General features: G+C 34.6%; 1 protein-coding gene across 2 annotated transcripts in view; it reads left to right on the top strand.

Annotated features, from left to right (window-relative positions):
* Window positions 1-5819, top strand: part of Ten-a (Teneurin-a transmembrane protein) — a 140751-nt gene extending 134932 nt beyond the window's left edge. For both annotated transcript variants that reach the window (XM_089631553.1, XM_089631552.1), the window contains 4 exons: window positions 64-1952; window positions 2057-2210; window positions 2376-2730; window positions 2849-5819. In XM_089631553.1, coding sequence (XP_089487679.1) covers window positions 64-1952; window positions 2057-2210; window positions 2376-2730; window positions 2849-3867 — 3417 coding nt within the window. In that variant the 3' untranslated portion in view covers window positions 3868-5819. The remainder of the gene's footprint in view (window positions 1-63; window positions 1953-2056; window positions 2211-2375; window positions 2731-2848) is intronic.
* The last annotated feature ends 12201 nt before the right edge of the window (window positions 5820-18020 follow it).

Genomic DNA, 18020 nt, shown 5'->3' with positions numbered 1-18020 from the left:
AAACAATTTTGACTAAATTTGTTCCGAGGGAAAGAAAATTCTAATGTGTTTATTTGTTCACAGGGTGGAGAAACATTTATGTATCAGTATGATGACTTGGGCCGTGTTACATCTCTTATAGTACCTACTGGAGAAGTTATCAATATTGCCTCCGGACTAAGCAAAACGCGTGGTTTAGTCGTAGATGTCTCCAATCCAGTGAAGGCAATAACAGTCAATGAGAAACAACACAATAGCGAGCTTTTAATGCAAGGACAAAACTCCAAAGCGCTTATCATTAAAAATGAAGAAGAAAATACTGAAGCTTACATTTATGCGAATGATACTCTTTCTGTATATACTCCTTGGGGAGGAAAACTTGAAAGTGCGGCAGTCGCAAAACATCCGCTCCTTGAAGCGGCTCTTCCAGTAGAGGCTGAAATGTTGCGTATGTGGTCTCACCAAACTACAACATTTGGTGAAAACCTCGTAAACACCATGACTTCAGGCTACAGCCTCGTTGGAGATGTTAGGAATCCTCAACAAACCCTTAACCGCGAAATTTGGGTAAATGGAACAAAGGTTCTCGGCATTGAATTTGATCAGTTCACAAGCAAGGAAACCTTCTACGATCGCGACCATCAACCAATATTAGTTATTACTTTCGATCCAGCAGGATTACCTCAATCATTCGTTCCGTTCAGTGGAGCTGCTCCGTTAAATATATCTTACGACAGATTCAACAGAATGGACGGGTGGCATTGGGGAAGTTCAGAGGAAAAATATACCTACGACCGTCATGGCCTTCTCTCTGAAATATCCAGTGTGCAAGATGGTACTAAAACTATTTCCTACAACGACTGGAATCTCATTTCTAAAATAACGCTGGCGAGCCAGAGAAGGTTTTCCCTGTCGTATGATGAGGAGGGTGGCCTAAGGCATGTCACTTTACCTAGTGGTACCAAACATTCATTCAGCATCCAACCATCTCTTGGTTTCTTGAGGGTTACATACACACCTCCTGGATCGTCTCGATCCTACTTACAGCATTATTCCCATGCCGGCGCATTACTGCAGACTGTATACCCGGGAGATGGAGCTCGAATCGTATATCGCTATCACGGCTCAGGGCGACTGGCAGAGATAGTTCACGGAGATGGCAGAACTGAAATTACCTACTCCAAATCCTCAGGAATGCCCAGTGAAGTACTCCACACAGAAAAAGACATGGATTACCGCTGGGACTATCAATATGTTGGAGGTTTACTTATTGAAGAAAGAATCGACTATGGAGCAAAAACTGGTCTGAGCAATGCCAAATTTTCATACGAATATGACACAAATTACAGGCTTATTTCAGTGCAGGGCCGTATTGGTGGCCAAACTCTCCCGACTCATAATCTTGCATACAGTAGTAAAACTGGTGCACCTGAATTAATCAGTCAATTCAAAATAACTAGGCCGAAATTCAACGATACGAGTGTGTTTGACGGGACAGCAATATTTTCACGCAACATTGACGATAGATTTTTGGAAAAACAAATAGCTGTTACCATTCACAGGATGGAAGTTTTCCGAATGGAGTTCTCTCATGACTCTCACGGCAGAATATCACAAACGAGGACATACACGAGGAATGTGGGAGTTAACACATACACAAACGTAAAGAATTACACTTGGGATTGTGATGGTCAGTTATCAGGAGTAGAGGCCCAGGAACCTTGGGGTTTCAGATACGATGACAATGGCAACATGTTGTCTCTTACTTACCGAGGAAATACGATTCCCATGGAGTATAATGCTATGGATCGGATAGTCAAGTTTGGAGAAGGACAGTACCGATATGACAACCGAGGACTTGTGGCACAGAATGCGCGAGAAGAAAGATTCCAATACAATGCCAAAGGCCTGTTAGTTAGGGCAACCAAAAGAGGACGTTTCGATGTCCGGTACTACTACGATCACTTAGACAGGTACATAATATATTCTCAATTTATGACATATAATAATGCCATTATTTATTTCTAACGTTAAATTTGTGTTACATAATATATATATATGTATTTATATTTATCAGGCTGGCATCAAGGAAAGACAACTTTGGAAACGTAACCCAATTCTTCTACACAAATCAAGATAGGTCACATGAAGTAGGACAAATATATTCACCTCGAGACGGAAAGCTGATGACTCTCATATATGATGACAGAGGTCACCTGATTTACGCTCAGGTAAAAAGAATTTTAAATAATATACTAAGCCTGCTTACTTTGGTTGATAGATCTGAATGAGGTTTATCAAATAAATTATGTGTGATTCGACAAAATACACAAATAGATCTACATACATAATACATACCTATGTAGTCAATTAATAAGGTTATGTTTTATTTCCAGGTTTATCGACACAAGTATTATGTTGCAACAGATCAATGTGGAACTCCCATTATGATTTTCAATCAATATGGCGAAGGAATAAGGGAAATAATGCGCTCACCATATGGACATATTGTTTATGATTCAAATCCATACCTCTATTTGCCAGTGGACTTCTGTGGCGGATTGCTAGATCAAGTGACATCTCTAGTTCACATGCCAAATGGAAAAGTGTATGACCCATTGATAGGACAGTGGATGTCTCCTCTTTGGGAAAATATTGTGCAGCGAGTTGCTAATCCAACTCATTTACATCTCTACAGGTTTAACGGAAATGATCCAATAAACCTTAAACAAGCTAGAGAAAAGCCTACAGGTAATTTATATTTTTCTCACTCATCACTATATTTACTGCATTACCACCATTTTATTAATATAATTGTGTCACTAAGCAAATCTGGAATGTGTACATTGTATGTTTGTTTATTTTACAGATCACTTGAGTTGGCTAGCCCGTCTTGGATACAACCTGAAGAGTCTCGCTCCTCAACTGTTCCCTCAAGAGCTACCTGGAGGATCTGTTTTGCCACCAATTTCAAGACCTCCAACTATCTGGGGAAGTCCCAAAGAATCTTGGGCACTTCAAGTTCCCTCCCTGATGTCTAACTCTCCAGCAGTCAATGTTGAATCTGGATTCATTTCATTCTTATCCTTGCGAAAAATGTCTGATGCTAAATCTTTATCATCTCCTCCGAGGTCCGCACTTAAAACAGATGTTATGGATTTGGCTCCCAAAAAGATTGGTGCTGCGTCAGATCCTCCTTTCGGAAAAGGAATTTTGGTTTCTCGTACTCCTCAAGGGCAAGCTATTGTGTCGAGTGTTCCTGCAGCCAATGCCATCTACAGAGATGTCTATACATCAGTATTCAACAGATCTAGTATGCTTCCCTTCACATTTGTGGTTCACAGTGCGCAACAGGATGCATTCTATTTTGTCAAAGAAGAAAACTGGAGAGCTAATGAAGATAAACAGCAATTGAAACGTATGCAAGGACAGGTCAACTCTACATTCCATGATATTCCAAGGGAGAATGGCAGTGGAAACAACTATCTTGATGTTAAAATCCACGGTGCCAATGCCGTTATAAATTTGCGCTATGGCACAACAGCTGAAAAAGAGAAACAACGGCTTCTACACCACGCTAGACTAGCTGCCGTGAGGAAGGCATGGCACAGGGAAAAGGAAATAGTTCGCAACGGCTTTACCGGCAGCGTTGAGTGGTCTGCTTCAGAAATGGATGAAATCCAAAAGCAGGGCTTCGCAACCAACTATGAAGGGGAATATGTACACGATATACAAACCTATCCCGAGCTAGCTGAAGACCCGTTTAACATCCGTTTCATCAAGAAGCAGAGCGACCAGGTCAAGAGGAAACGAAGGAAAAGACAGACCAAGGACCGGGAGAAGGTGCAGTGCTACAAGCTGTGGGGCTACCGGCACCCCAACTGCTAGTCGGAAACTCTCATTTCAATCTTATGATACGGACTATTTATTTACCATGGTTTATCAAAAGACTTCATTTCAAACATTATTTTTGAAATCTAAACAACTTTTTTTTAACGGAATATGAAGGAAACCAAAGTATATTTGTGTATTTCAAGATGCCAAATTTTGTGTGAGAATCGAGTGAATGTGTGCATGATCCTTGTGATTAATTAAATATTAAAATAGTGAGTTTAAATTAAATGAATGTATAATTTTCACTTTGTAAATATGAACATTTTGTGATGAATTTTTTTAATTATTATCGAAATCTATACTTTGGAATCATCAAAGTATTATCAGTGGTTTTCTCATTGTCATAATATGAAATTTTTTAAATTTTCTATATATTATAATACATATTTATAAAAATATATTACTTGTGTATGTAGATAGGAACTATATATTATAAAAACGACCCTTTTAATATTTATGAATTTGGAGAAAGTCAATTTTCGGTTTTGTCACATGATTTAAAAAATATTACAAATTTTTTCTAAAATTATTAAACTAACTCTACGACAGAGTAACGTAAAGATCCTACAAGAACAGTAAAGTATAATAGTAACAGTATCTTTTTATGGTTTCCTGTGCATTCATAAAAAAAAATATTGTGCAGTATGTACTACATAATAACTGAATGTACTTCTGTGACTAAAAATGTCTTCATAAGTAAGCTATCATAAAATGCACGAGTTATTCCATTCAATACGTTACTGTAATATTTTTGAGATCAATAACAAGTAGTGATAACGTCGAATTCATTAATTATCATTCACAATCACGAGGACACAAACCAAAACTATTTTGAATGTATATAGGTATCAATGTATATATATTTTCTCATATAAAGCGATTGAATGTGAATAAGATATATTATCCTTTCTTGAGAAAGCCACTGAAGTGTATAAAGATAAACGTAAGGGTTTAAAGTCGTGTAGATAGCATTTTCAGAAAAAGAATTAATATAAATTAATAAATGGACTGATTTGTGTAAAATATAAATGATTCTGCATATGAATTTTATTTATTGATATGAACTATCTGCCAATGCTTTAACAGTGTCCAATAACATATTATAAATCCATAGAGCAGGAACTGATTGTGCCCAATACATAGTAAGTACTTAGTGTAGGATTACGTTGGGACAAAGCAAGATCTGGTGTATTATTGTCGCAAAGAGCATTGAGAGCAGTAGGCTTACCTTGGAAGAGGAATAAATCGCTCTACTCGTAAGCCATGCTTTTCCAAGATAAAGCCCACCATGATATTTGTAGATTGTATAATTTATATTGTTGTCTATGGAAAATATTTTTTTTTACTTGTATATATATTTAACCAAAGCAAGCTTATTGTGAATAATTGTTATTTTTTTTATAAACACTTTTAGCTTTAGGGACATTATTTATCACTCAAATTATTTGTTAGGACATTATTTGATGTGAACGGGAAATAGGTATGCATAATTTGCCCACTACATTAAATAGAGGAAACTGTGTTGAACATTGTTTTTCTATGTCAAGTATTGATGTGCTGTATTTACATTAATCACTCTATCATATTATGTGTTGTTGAACAGAAATGTTACATATTAATAAATTAACCTATTTATGGAATTCATTTTCCCTTTTCACATTTTATTGTCTAAAACCTATTTTGTGTTTACCAATAATTAAAGAGAAAATACATTATTGTGTAACTTATTGATTAAACCGTTATTTTATTACTAGTAATATGATTTTTATGTGTTTAAAAAACGCTCCCGTATCAAATTTAATTTCACCATTCTGTCTGTACACTTTCTGTCCATCCAATTATGATAAGTGTATTTAGGTTTGGTCTAAGCTGTCCAATTATTGATTGTCACCATAACTTAACTATAATAGAGAGTATTATATGTAAGTGTTTTAAATATATATATATTAACAAAATAAATTTGTTTTATATAAAGAAACATTTATTTTATTTTGTTGTCCAGTGCATGTCACAGCGCGTACATGGGAATTTTTCCAAATAGGCAAATTAATTTGAAAAAGGGAAACAACATGTAAACAGCCCAGATTTGTGTTTTCTTCATTCTTTGGTTATTTACTTTGGTTGGTTACTAAGCTATGTATTACCATATTACAGATGAAGAAACCCGAAAAGAATGCAAGGCTGATGAAAGCATGGTCAAAGAGCTTCTAGGTAGAACGGATGAATGAAGAAGAGAGCGTGTCAATGGAAGTGCGTGAAGATGTCAGGAATATTTATGAAAAACAAGCCACGAACAAGTGAATAAATTCCTTCAGTTGAGTTACCTAGGTCAGAATTACATAACATTTAGTATGTATGTATGAATGTGTTGTAGAGATTCTAGAACTGTTGAGATTCCTTTTTCTCGGAATTGCTCTAGCCCCCTTTTCCCGAGGATGGGAATTTTTTTTCTCAGAAATTCTCTAGCAATGTGACAACCAACTTCAGGTAGCAAGAAAGGAGTGTGTGACAGAGTTGCATGCTAGTATTGGTGACATTTCCAAATTATAATACATTATTACATATTATGTGAAATGGGTTGTAGTAAGTATATTGCTATAGAAAGTGCAATGTTTTTAGACGCCCAGGGCCAGCCCTAAGCGAAAAAGGTGCCTGGAGCGAGTGAAATTTACGGGTCCCTTGTCAAAACCAGGAGACGTCTAGGCCCTAGGAGTAAGTAGAACGTAGGTGATCGCTGTGTGTTCTGTGTGATCACAATATGTTCGGTGTTAGGTAATATCAGCACCTCAGTGCTGATATTACGACTGCTCCAATCGCGCTCGCTAAGGGCCAGTCCTGCGGACGCCATTATGAAGCTTTAAAAGTTATGTAGGTAAGTGTGAGTATGTATAACATAAATATATGATATGATAAATAATAAGTAGTTCTTACCTGACGACTTCTAGTTCTTCAGCTACGAATCTGGAGGCCACGGGCTTGAGTTCTAATTGAATATATTTGTTACTACTAAACATATCATTTAAATAAAATAATATATATAATATTTGCAACACGTTAGTATCGCACTGGTAAAAACCACCATTCAGAATCAAAACCTTGCTTGAAATGGCAATAGCTGTGTTTATGTGAATAACCAGGTACTTCCCAACAACTCCATCCCCATTTCCTTCAGCCTCACAACATCCCCCAATTGGGGATGCCATAGTCCCACTGGCTACATGCAGTTGGGACTCTTGTGCAATGTTCATGAGAAAAATATTTTACAATTTCACATTGTGATGAAAAGGCATTGCTTATTCGTAAAAACTTATTGTAACATTCTTATTTCATTTGAGGGTTGAAAAAAATGTGTTTCTTTCTTGGGGTAAAGCACCAAAAAAAAAAATAACAGCAGGGCGTGTAGGACAGGCAAGCAGGCCGCACGTTCAGTGGAGCAACAAATACCTTATAATATTAACAATACCTCCAACTTCTGACATTTCCCAAACATTTTGATGACAACGTGCTACACTAGCGCCCCTTAGTGGCATGAGTTGTGCGCCTTAGTTTTCTTTCATACATATTTGGATTTTATTATATTATTTATTTTACGTTAATAAATTTTAGAAATCTAGAAAAAAATTATTACAAAACCTACATTCGACCTTACTGCTTTTTTTGCTCATACATAAAAAAATATTAAAGTGGCTATTAACTCTGGCTTTCGTGGTTTGGGTAACAAAATATTTTTTTAAATATGAGAAATTTTACAATAAAATATCAATGTAATATTTGATAATATGAACACACAAAAATATGTAAAGGAATTAGCACTAATAAGTACCTACCTAGAAATGCCTAGGATTTCTTTGTATTTCAGAGCAACACATTGTTTAATTTGTCTTATAAAACGACAGAAGAGAAATGGAAAAGTTACGATTCACATTTACAGTGTTATGGGACTTGGACACGGTCAAGCGGCTTGATCGCAAGCACGTAGTTTATTGTCTATGGCACTTTGTGTCAAGCATTTTGACCGTGTACCGAAGCTGGCTTGCAAGCATTGCGCAATTCTACGTGCTTGCGGCGAGGCTTGATGCGAATTTATATTTTTGTGGGAATAGACAAACGACAATAGACAAATAAATATCACGTATCATAAACAATGATATAAATTGAATAAAATTGTTATAAAATAGGTACTTAGTTATTGTTTTTGTGTTCAATTTGTAGAAATCCATCTAATTTAAAAATTTTGGAAGTATTTTAGTATTTTTTAATAATTATGACAGCGGTTTTCAAGGTCATTAATAATCAAACTGTAGAATAAATAATTTTCTGAATTTTCAATGGAGAAAACATATTTTTTGTATGAATACCGCACAAGATATTCATACAAAAAATAGCTGTAGCTTGTAATACACTTTGCAAATGCTCATGGGTAAAGCGGTACCTTAACTTGTACCATTCTTGACACCAAATTCGTTTCTTTTTATTATTTTATTCAAACATAAAGCTAACGTAAGAGCCAAGAACGCTTTGTCTTTGACAGATTCCATTTTGCCGCGAGTCACGAAATGACAGGAAGGCATAGAAGTACATATACATAGACCACCACGAAATCACAGGAAGGCGTGGCCATGCTTGACGGAGAGGCTTGATGCGGGCTGTCAAGCCGCTAAGCATAGACAATAATAGACAACAATAGACAACAATAGACAAAAAAACTACGTGCTTGCGATCAAGCCGCTTGACCATGTCCCAGTCCCCATGTTAATAAAATATACAGTAAACGCAGGATGAGCAATATGGAAAACAAATTTTTGTGAAACATACGGAAACAAAGGTTGGTCAAATTTAAATATGCATTTGCATTTAAATTTTTAAAATTATTATTGGAGATAAATAAAAATATTGACACACAGATATTGATTCATCTTATTGTTATGGGTCTACCAGATTATATAATGTACAAAATGGATAAGGAATCAATAACATCGACTGCAAATCTTTTTAATGAAATTGGTAAACATGAACAAACAGTCAATAAAAATAATTATGATAAATTAAGAGAAATACATTTGACAATAAAGTAAGAGTTGATAAAATTAAACCTTGCAAAACTTTGAAAAATTAAATAAAAATAGCCGTTTCCACTCTGAAGATGCATGCTGGTTTAGAAACAAACGAGGATGAAAAATTTAAGAGAAATGCAATTAAACATGTAAACAATTCAGTGATGGAAAGACTGAGTTAAATGAAAACGAATAGTATTTATTTATTTATTATTTATTGAATAATTTGTATAGTGCCGCTTTTGTGAGATATCACTTCAGGGGCGCTTTACAGTTGATGCAGGTAGTGCAAAAAATATAAAAATATAATAAAGTAACACCATTAATAAAAGTCAAACTTCTACTAAATGATGAATTAGAAATATACTGACAACCTTAAAGATAAAAAAATTTGGAATTCGAGAAAAATGTTGACGTTTACATTATTGATGAACACAATTTCAATTACGATTTTTTGATTGGATTAGACATGATAAAAGACTTCAAACTTATCCACAGTGAAGATTTACAAATTCACAGAAACTCTGCCTGAAAAAAAATCTGCCCGAATAAAAAAGAACATAAATCTACAGATATGAGAACAAATACTGAATAAAGTAAAGAAAATAAAAACACCGTAGAAAAACACATAATACATTTTAACGAACATTTTAAAGAAGAAGGTTTTAAAATAACAATAAATCATTTAAATAATGATCAAAAAACAGAAATAAATGAACTAATAGGCAAATACACATCATGTTTGCGAAAAGAAAATATGATGTTGGATATAAAGCGAAGATAAACCTACTAGTGGATAAATATTGAAGAAAACAAAAGATGCAGATTATGCATAGACTTCAGAGACTTAAATAAAATAATAATACCTCAAGCTCAACCATTTCCGTTGATTAAAGACCTAATGACAAAGACCAGAAATTGCAAAATTTTTTCAACGCTGGATATAAACTCAGCCTTTTGGTCTATTCCCTTGCGGATTGAAGACAGAAGAAAAACAGGATTTATAACACAGGAGGGGCATTATCAATGGACCTGCCTGCCTTTTGGATTAAAGACTTCTCATTTTTCATAGGATATTAAGCAATATGTTGAGAAAATATAAACTAACAGATTTTATTGTCAATTACATAGATGACATTCTTATATTTTCAAAAACTTTTGCTGACCATATTGGTCATCTAACAAAGCTGCTAAATGCAATGAAAATTGAAGGTTTTAGATTAAAATGCACATTTGCATCAGACATGGTAAAATATTTGGGTCATATAATTCAGAATAATTCAGTCAAGCCAGTAAAGGATAATTTGATTTCAATAAGGAATTTTCCTGGTCCAAAAACACAGAAGAGTGTGAGACAATTTCTAGGAAAAATCAACTTTTATCATGAGTACATTCCAAAGAGTGCAATAATACTAGATCCATTGCATAATTTTAAGGTGTTGGAGCATAAATAAACCACTCTCTGTTGGAGCTTTTTTAAAACAGACTCAATATGACGTGATGACGGAAAAGAAAAACCGGTAGCTTACTTTTCAATAAAACCAAATAGAGCTCACAAAAAAAAACTGATTTACTTGGAGTGCTTGGCTATAAAAGAAGCAGTGAGATACTGGCAATACTGGTTGATAGGTAAATCATTTACATTTTTTTTATTTTTTATATATTCAATAATATTATTATAGCTGTCACGCGTAATAATAATTACATAACAGAACTTGTTTAAAAATAAACTGTTTTTATAAACCCAATAATAATATTATTGAATATATAAAAAAAAAAATTAAAATGGAGTTCTACAAATTAAACTTAATAACAATAAATAAATCATTTACAGTTTATTCAGATCACAAACCACTGGAAAACATGAATCTCAAATCTAGAACCGATGAAGAGCTGGGTGATTTCATATATTATCTATCACAATTTTACTTCAACATAAAATATGCTCCAGGAAAACAAAATTTGGAAGCTGACTGTCTAAGCAGAAATCCAGTGTTAGAATCAAATGAACATACAGATGAACAATTAAACAATTGGAGGATTTGGGGGTAAAATATCAACAAAAAAATCTACATTTGTTGGTAGATCATTTTACAAGATATGCATTAATTCTTATTTCAAAAACTCAACGATAGAGTTGTTGATATTGCCTAGAGGTGAGTCCATAAATAAACCACCATAAATATACCACTCTGTAAACCACCCACGGTGAGTCGAACCATAAATGAACCACTCAAATCGAACAAGCTCATCTTGATACTTGGATCCATAAATATACCACTCTTTTGTATCAACTGGTACAAGTGAGAATAAATACTTATTCCAAATACCTGTTCCCTAGTATTTCGTACTTGTATTTACTTACAAGTGAGGGTACGCTATAATTTTTGTACATCATTTCACAAGATATGCATTCATTCTTATTTCAAAAACTCAAACTACAAACGATTTTGTAAAACTAGTTATTAACATAACAAAGGACATAGGTATGCTGCTCACTGATCAATACCGGGAATTAATTCAAAGGAATTCAAGACATTTTTACAAGAAAAGAGGATACCAATGATCTTTACAGCAGTAAATGCATCATTCTTAAATAGTTTAAATGAGAGACTGAATCAAACTTTAGTAAACAAAATCAGATGTAAAATAAACGAAAAAGAAAAAAAGAGAGCCTGGACAACAATAGCCCGAGAATGTGTAAGTAAATATAATGATACATTCACTCAGTCACTGGCTTTGCACCGAGTTACCTGTTATATATTACGGACAGCATGATTTTACCAAATGAATTAAAACAACGAAAATCAATGGATGAACTGAAAATTGGATTAGTCACCGAACCTCGGAAGTGTGCAGTCGTGTTTACATCCAGTGCTTTGTGTTTGACAGCTTGCTGACGGCGCGGCGTACAGATAAGATTTATTTATTGTTACCTTTTCGTATTCATTATTTTTGTTTGTGTTATTGGTTTGCGACGAAGTTGCGTGTATTATTTCTATCATTTATTATTTCCAAAATAATAATTATTGTTTAATTTTTTTTAATTTGTTGAAATGTTGGAGGACGAAAATCGACCTCCGGACCCTGAGTCCATTTCTAATATTGTAGACGACTACGATTCTGATGATACCCAGACTTCTGTAACTATTCCTTCCCGAAAACGACGACCTCTGCTTTGCCTTAATGTACCTCCTAAAATTAAATCTCTTTCACAATCAAACGAAGCCCCAATCCCTCATGGAAGTTATAATGATACCATTCCTCCAGAAGCAAAAGCCATTGAGCTAATGTATTCTATGTCATCTTCTGCTCCATTTATTGTCAATATCCAAAGGACTAAACACGGGAAAATAATTCATCCCCGGGATTTTGGTAAATTTATTTTTTGCCAAAACTCAATAACCTTGGTATTATAAATGAATCAATAAAACCGGAAGGTCGATACAAACTATCCATAGAATTTAAATCCGCCACATTAGCTAATGATTTTGTTAAAAAAATAGGTTCTCTTTCAAATAATAAATTTAAATCTTTCATACCTACTTTCAATTTAACCAGAATTGGCAGAGTAAGAGGTATCCCAACCGATCTATCAGAAACAGAAATAGTAGACGCTCTTAATGACTCTCATTTAACTCCAAAAGTTTTAAAAGCACGTCATTTGAATTTCAAGGATACTTCCACCGGCACCACTATATGGAAACCTTCCCAATCCGTTGTTATTACTTTCGAAGGTCAAACATTACCATCCCGTGTATTTATTTATTATAACGCTCTTCCCGTTGAAGTATACAGATTTCCGACTATCCAATGTTTCAACTGTTGCCGTTTTGGCCATTCAAAACCTATTTGTCGTTCCCTTCCTCGTTGCTTCCATTGCGGAGAGGATCATCCCTTTGAACAGTGTCAAAATACAACGAATAACCCTATTTGTATTAATTGTAAGGCAAACCATACTGCTGTTAGTGTGGCCTGTCCAGAGTTATCTAGGCAGAGAAATATCAAACAGTCAATGGCTGCAGACAACATTTCCTACTTTCAGGCCTCTAAATTATTCCCTCCTACAAAAAAATCTTTTGCAGAGATAACATCTAACGCTTCTCTCTTTCATTTTTCTTCCCCTAAATCCCCTCTATCATCTTCCCACAAAGAAACAATTTTCAAACCGATAAAATCTAATCCAAAATTTATTCCTTCTTACGATAAAAAACTTCATAATGATCTTTTACTTAACCCGAATGGGAATAATAAATCCCAGGCTCCCAATGGGACTGCCTTAAAAAACTGTTCCACTTCCGATATCTTTCCTAAAGTCATGATTGAAAATTCTTCTTTTATTCAAACTTTAATTACCCTATTAATTACGATCCTTTCAAATAACAATAAAGTACCATCCAACGCTGCCGATTATATGAAATCTTTACTCTCTAGCCTTCCCGATGTATCCGCAACTGAGCAAAATACTTCAATGGAATAGTAGAAGTCTATTCGCCAATAAAATTGATCTTGTACAATTACTTGATGAACATAATATTTCAGTTGCTGCCATCTCCGAAACGCGGTTATAACCCTCATACCAATTTAAGATTCCTGGATTTCATTGTCTAAGACATGATAGACTGGATGGCAAAGGTGGCATTGCTCTTAATTCTATCCCTTTTAAACAAATCATTTTCCACACTCTCTCCAATAATTTTCAGATAGTAGCAGCTGTTGTATCTGATATTACATTACTATCAATATATATCCCTCCCCCTACAATTTTAGTTGAAAACGAATGGTCAACATTTATATCCCAGATTCGTCCCCCGTATATGATACTTGGGGACTTCAATGCTCATTCTCCTTCTTGGGGCAGTGAGTTAACAAACCGTTCTGGCCATAATCTATTAGATTTTATGGATACCTATAATTTATGTATTCTAAATGACAGATCTCCAACTCGTTTCACTGCCCCTCAACATCGGAAAAGTGCAGTCGATTTATCTATTTGCTCATCTTCGGTGATTCCCATATGTTTTTGGAACATTCTTAAAGATCCCCTTTCCAGTGACCGTTTTCCTATAATAATTACCTTCCACCATCTATCTTTCACGCATTCCTTTTCGATAAACAATAGTTTTAAATTTAAAACGAAAGACGCGAATTGGAGAAATTTTTCTTCAGAATTAGACTCCATTGTTCAAGCATCTAAGTCTTCCCTTGTCAACACAAGTTTACAATGTGAATTATTTCCTAACATGATAATAAAAGCTGCAGAAAAAACACTTAAAAAACGTAATGTTAACATTAAGATAAAACATTCCACCCCATGGTGGAATGAAGAATGCACTAGTGTCGTTAAATCCAGAAGAGAAGCAATTTCCATTTTCCGTAAATGTATATCTTTCGAAAATTACCTTTCTGTGAAACGCGCCCAGGCAGATGCGAAACGCGTTTTGAAAAAACAAAAAGCGGTCTGGATGGCGTAAATTCTGTGAACGCTTGTCTCCTGAATCTCCCCAGTCATCCTATGGTCCAATTTAAAAAAAATTCGGTTCGTCATATACTCCGCAGCATTCCGAACATATTCCAGAAGAAATTATTATAGGTTTTTCTGATAAGATAGCTCCTCCGTCAGTTGCCAGATGTGAGGAAATGCCTTCCTTTATTTCTTATCCATCTCACTCTAGCTGGCTGGACTCTCCTTTCTCAGTAAGTGAATTAAATCGAGTAATCAATTCCCTTCCAGACTCTTCTCCTGGCCCTGATGGAATCTTATATAGTTTCATTAAAGCATTCTCAGACATGTCGGTTGAATATTTTTCATCCCTAATTAATTACATGTTCGAAACAGGATTTATTCCGGAAGTCTGGAAATTTAAAAAAATCCTTCCGATTTTAAAACCAGGCAAAAATCCATCTGAAATCTCATCCTATCGTCCTATTGCTCTTTCGTCATGTTTAATGAAAGTAGCAGAACACTTGATAAAGAACAGATTGGAATGGTTTGTTGAAAATAACAGAATTATCTCTCCTAATCAATATGGCTTCCGGAAAAAGAAATCAACCGTAGATAATTTAAGTGTGTTAACAACAGACATCCGTATATCTCAGTCCCTTAATTCTTGCACTCTGGCCACATTTCTTGATCTTTCGTCAGCTTACGACGATGTATTAATTAACATTTTGAAAGAAAAATTAATAAAAATAAAAAATCCCTTAAAACTTCTTCAATTTATTATTAATTTACTAACAGACAGATCCATTATTATCCACTTTTCCTCAAAAACGATAAATCGCAAACTACGGAAGGGGTTACCTCAGGGGTCCTTAATCGATCCATTATTATTTAATATATATAAGTGATTTAGACAGTGTAATTCCTTCATCTATCAAGCGACTTTATTTTGCTGATGATTTCCTTATATACTTATCACACAAAAATCTATCGCGCGCTACGAAGGAATTAAATTTGGCTTTACATAATATTAAAGTTTGGTTGTTGACAAATGGGATGAATTTAGCTACGTCTAAAACCAAAGTAGTGGCTTTTACGCGCAAAAGAAAAATACCCCCTGTTCTGTCTGCTTTGATAATGTCCCTCTTCAAATCGTTAAGCAAATTAAATTTCTTGGACTACTTTTGGATCATAAACTTTCCTGGTTCCCGCATATTCAGAATATTTCGGCTAAGTGTGAAAAGGGGCTAAATATTATGCGAGCTGTTTCCAGAGTGTGGTGGGGATCTCATCATACTGCTCTTAAATTAATGTATGGTGCTCTAGTGCCCTTGAAGCCCTTTGGATTATGGAACATTTCTTTTCGATCCTCTTCCTAAATATTTGGACAAAAAACTTGAAAGAATTCAGTCCAAAGCGCTCAGAATAATTATTGGAGCGATGAAATTTTCTCCAATTAATTCTTTCCAGGTAGAATGTGTTGATCCCCCCTTAATTTTGAGGAGACAATTCCTGGCTGGTAAATATATTTTTAAATCTTTTTCTATATCGCGTCACCCTTTAAAACAAAGCCTTGATTATTTGTTCAATAACTTAAACAACGAAAAAAGATCGACAGATAAAAATCGACTTCCTCTCCTTCTAAAAAGTTTTCTTTTACAATTCAAATCTCTGTCTTCTTCCCTCTAAAATCTACAAAAAGATCCTATCCTTCCTATTTTCACCATCCCATTTGATTCTATCAATTATATTCCCAACGTTATAACTTCAGACTTCCGAACTGATATTTTAACCTCATCTAATCAAAATGTTGAGGAAAAATTTAAAAACACTACATCTTCTAAGTTTCCAGAATTTTCACTCATTTACACAGATGGTTCTAAGTCTGATAACAAAGATTGTGGAGCTGCGGTACACATTCTCGAATTCGATTTAGATTTGTCTTATAAATTGCCTAAAGAAATTTTTATATTTACTGCAGAATGCTTCGCAATTGAACAAGCTTTGAGTCAAATCCAGCTTTTCAATATTCGACGAGCCTTACTGTGCACTGACTCACTAAGCGCAGTGTTGAAAATTTCCTCAAATATCCATAAACCAGAAGACTATATTATTTATAATATAAGAAACACCCTTAAATATTTAAATTAATTAAATTTCGAGACAATATTGGTTTGGGTCCCTGGCCATTAAGGAATTGAGGGTAACGAGAAAGCCGATTCTCTAGCTAAACTTGGAACAATTTCTGGCTCTAATCCTTTAGATTTTAGAATTCCTATCTCTGACGTCATCCCAATTCTTAAATCCAACATGATTCGCTTCTGGGAAGAAAATTGGACTGGTACGAAAACCCGAACTGGTGCTTTTTATGCTGGAATACAAAATCATATTCCAAGTAAACCTTGGTTCCACGGCAAGAAAAAATCCAAAAGATTTATATCCTGTATCTCGAGAATGAGAATTGGTCATTGCTCCATTGCATCCCATTTGTTTAAAATCCGGGTCCTAGATAGTCCACTCTGCCAGTGCGGCATGGAAAATGAGACTCTTGATCGTGTTTTCTTTAATTGTACAAATCATTCATCTTTCAAAGGCATTTATCGTTTACTTATAAAAATTACCCACCAATCTCCCCTTAGTATTCCTTATTTACTTTCTCTCAACAATTCTCGCATTTTCTCAGTTCTATACAAGTTCATAGACTTGAATGACTTCAATATTTGAGATTTCCTATTCCCGTATAGATTTCCCATAAAATTATAACCATCTCCCATAACTTTAACGGCACATAGCACTCTTTTTAGGGTGAATTGCCTAATACAAAAAAACTGAAAATTGGACCATATGAGAAAGCGGAAAAATTTTCAAACTCAATATACAAGATTAATACAGGACATAGAAATATGGAGTCCAATCTATTTCACATTACAAAACTTATTCCTGCCCCCATACCAGAAGAAAATGAAGATTAGAACGAAGGAAAAGGTCTTAAAAGAAGCGAAAATCTCCAGAGAAATTTTCTAACCCTAGGGGGGAGATGTAAAAAAATAATTACTAATAAGTACCTACCTAGAAATGCCTAGGATTCCTTTGTATTTCAGAGCAACACATCGTTTTTTGTTTTGTATTAATATACCTGTTTTGACTATTAACATTGACGATGATTTATAACTTTGACATGAACACAAAATGCTACAAGGAACGAAGGAACTAACAGAGCTTTGCAGTATTAACCTTAAAAAAATACGTAATCAAGATCATTTTATTTGGTAGGATTTAATGACCTCATATTATATTTCACTAACTAACCTAACAACGTTTTTATGACGTCTTTGATGTTTTCGTTGTAATTATTACATCCGTAACTGCACACAACCTACTTTTTGCGACGTATTAATATTTATTTTTATCAATATTGATAAAAAAGAAAATTAGAAAGCGCAAAAAACCGCCACCAAAAGTACTAAATAAATTCAATTTACCGTCATTCATCGCTATTGAAAGGAATGCTAAAATTAATAAGCTACACTAGCGCCTCAAGCGGCTAGAGTTGTTGATATTGCCTATAGGTGAGTCCATAAATAAACCACTCACGGTGAGTCGAACTAGCTCATCTTGATACTTGCATCAACTGGTACAAGTGAGAGTAT

The sequence above is a fragment of the Hesperophylax consimilis genome, chromosome 5 (genome assembly GCF_061612785.1).
Source record: "Hesperophylax consimilis isolate HC1 chromosome 5, BYU_Hcon_1.0, whole genome shotgun sequence".
Classification (NCBI taxonomy): Eukaryota; Metazoa; Arthropoda; class Insecta; order Trichoptera; family Limnephilidae; genus Hesperophylax; species Hesperophylax consimilis.
This window is presented reverse-complemented; position numbering and strand designations above follow the sequence as displayed.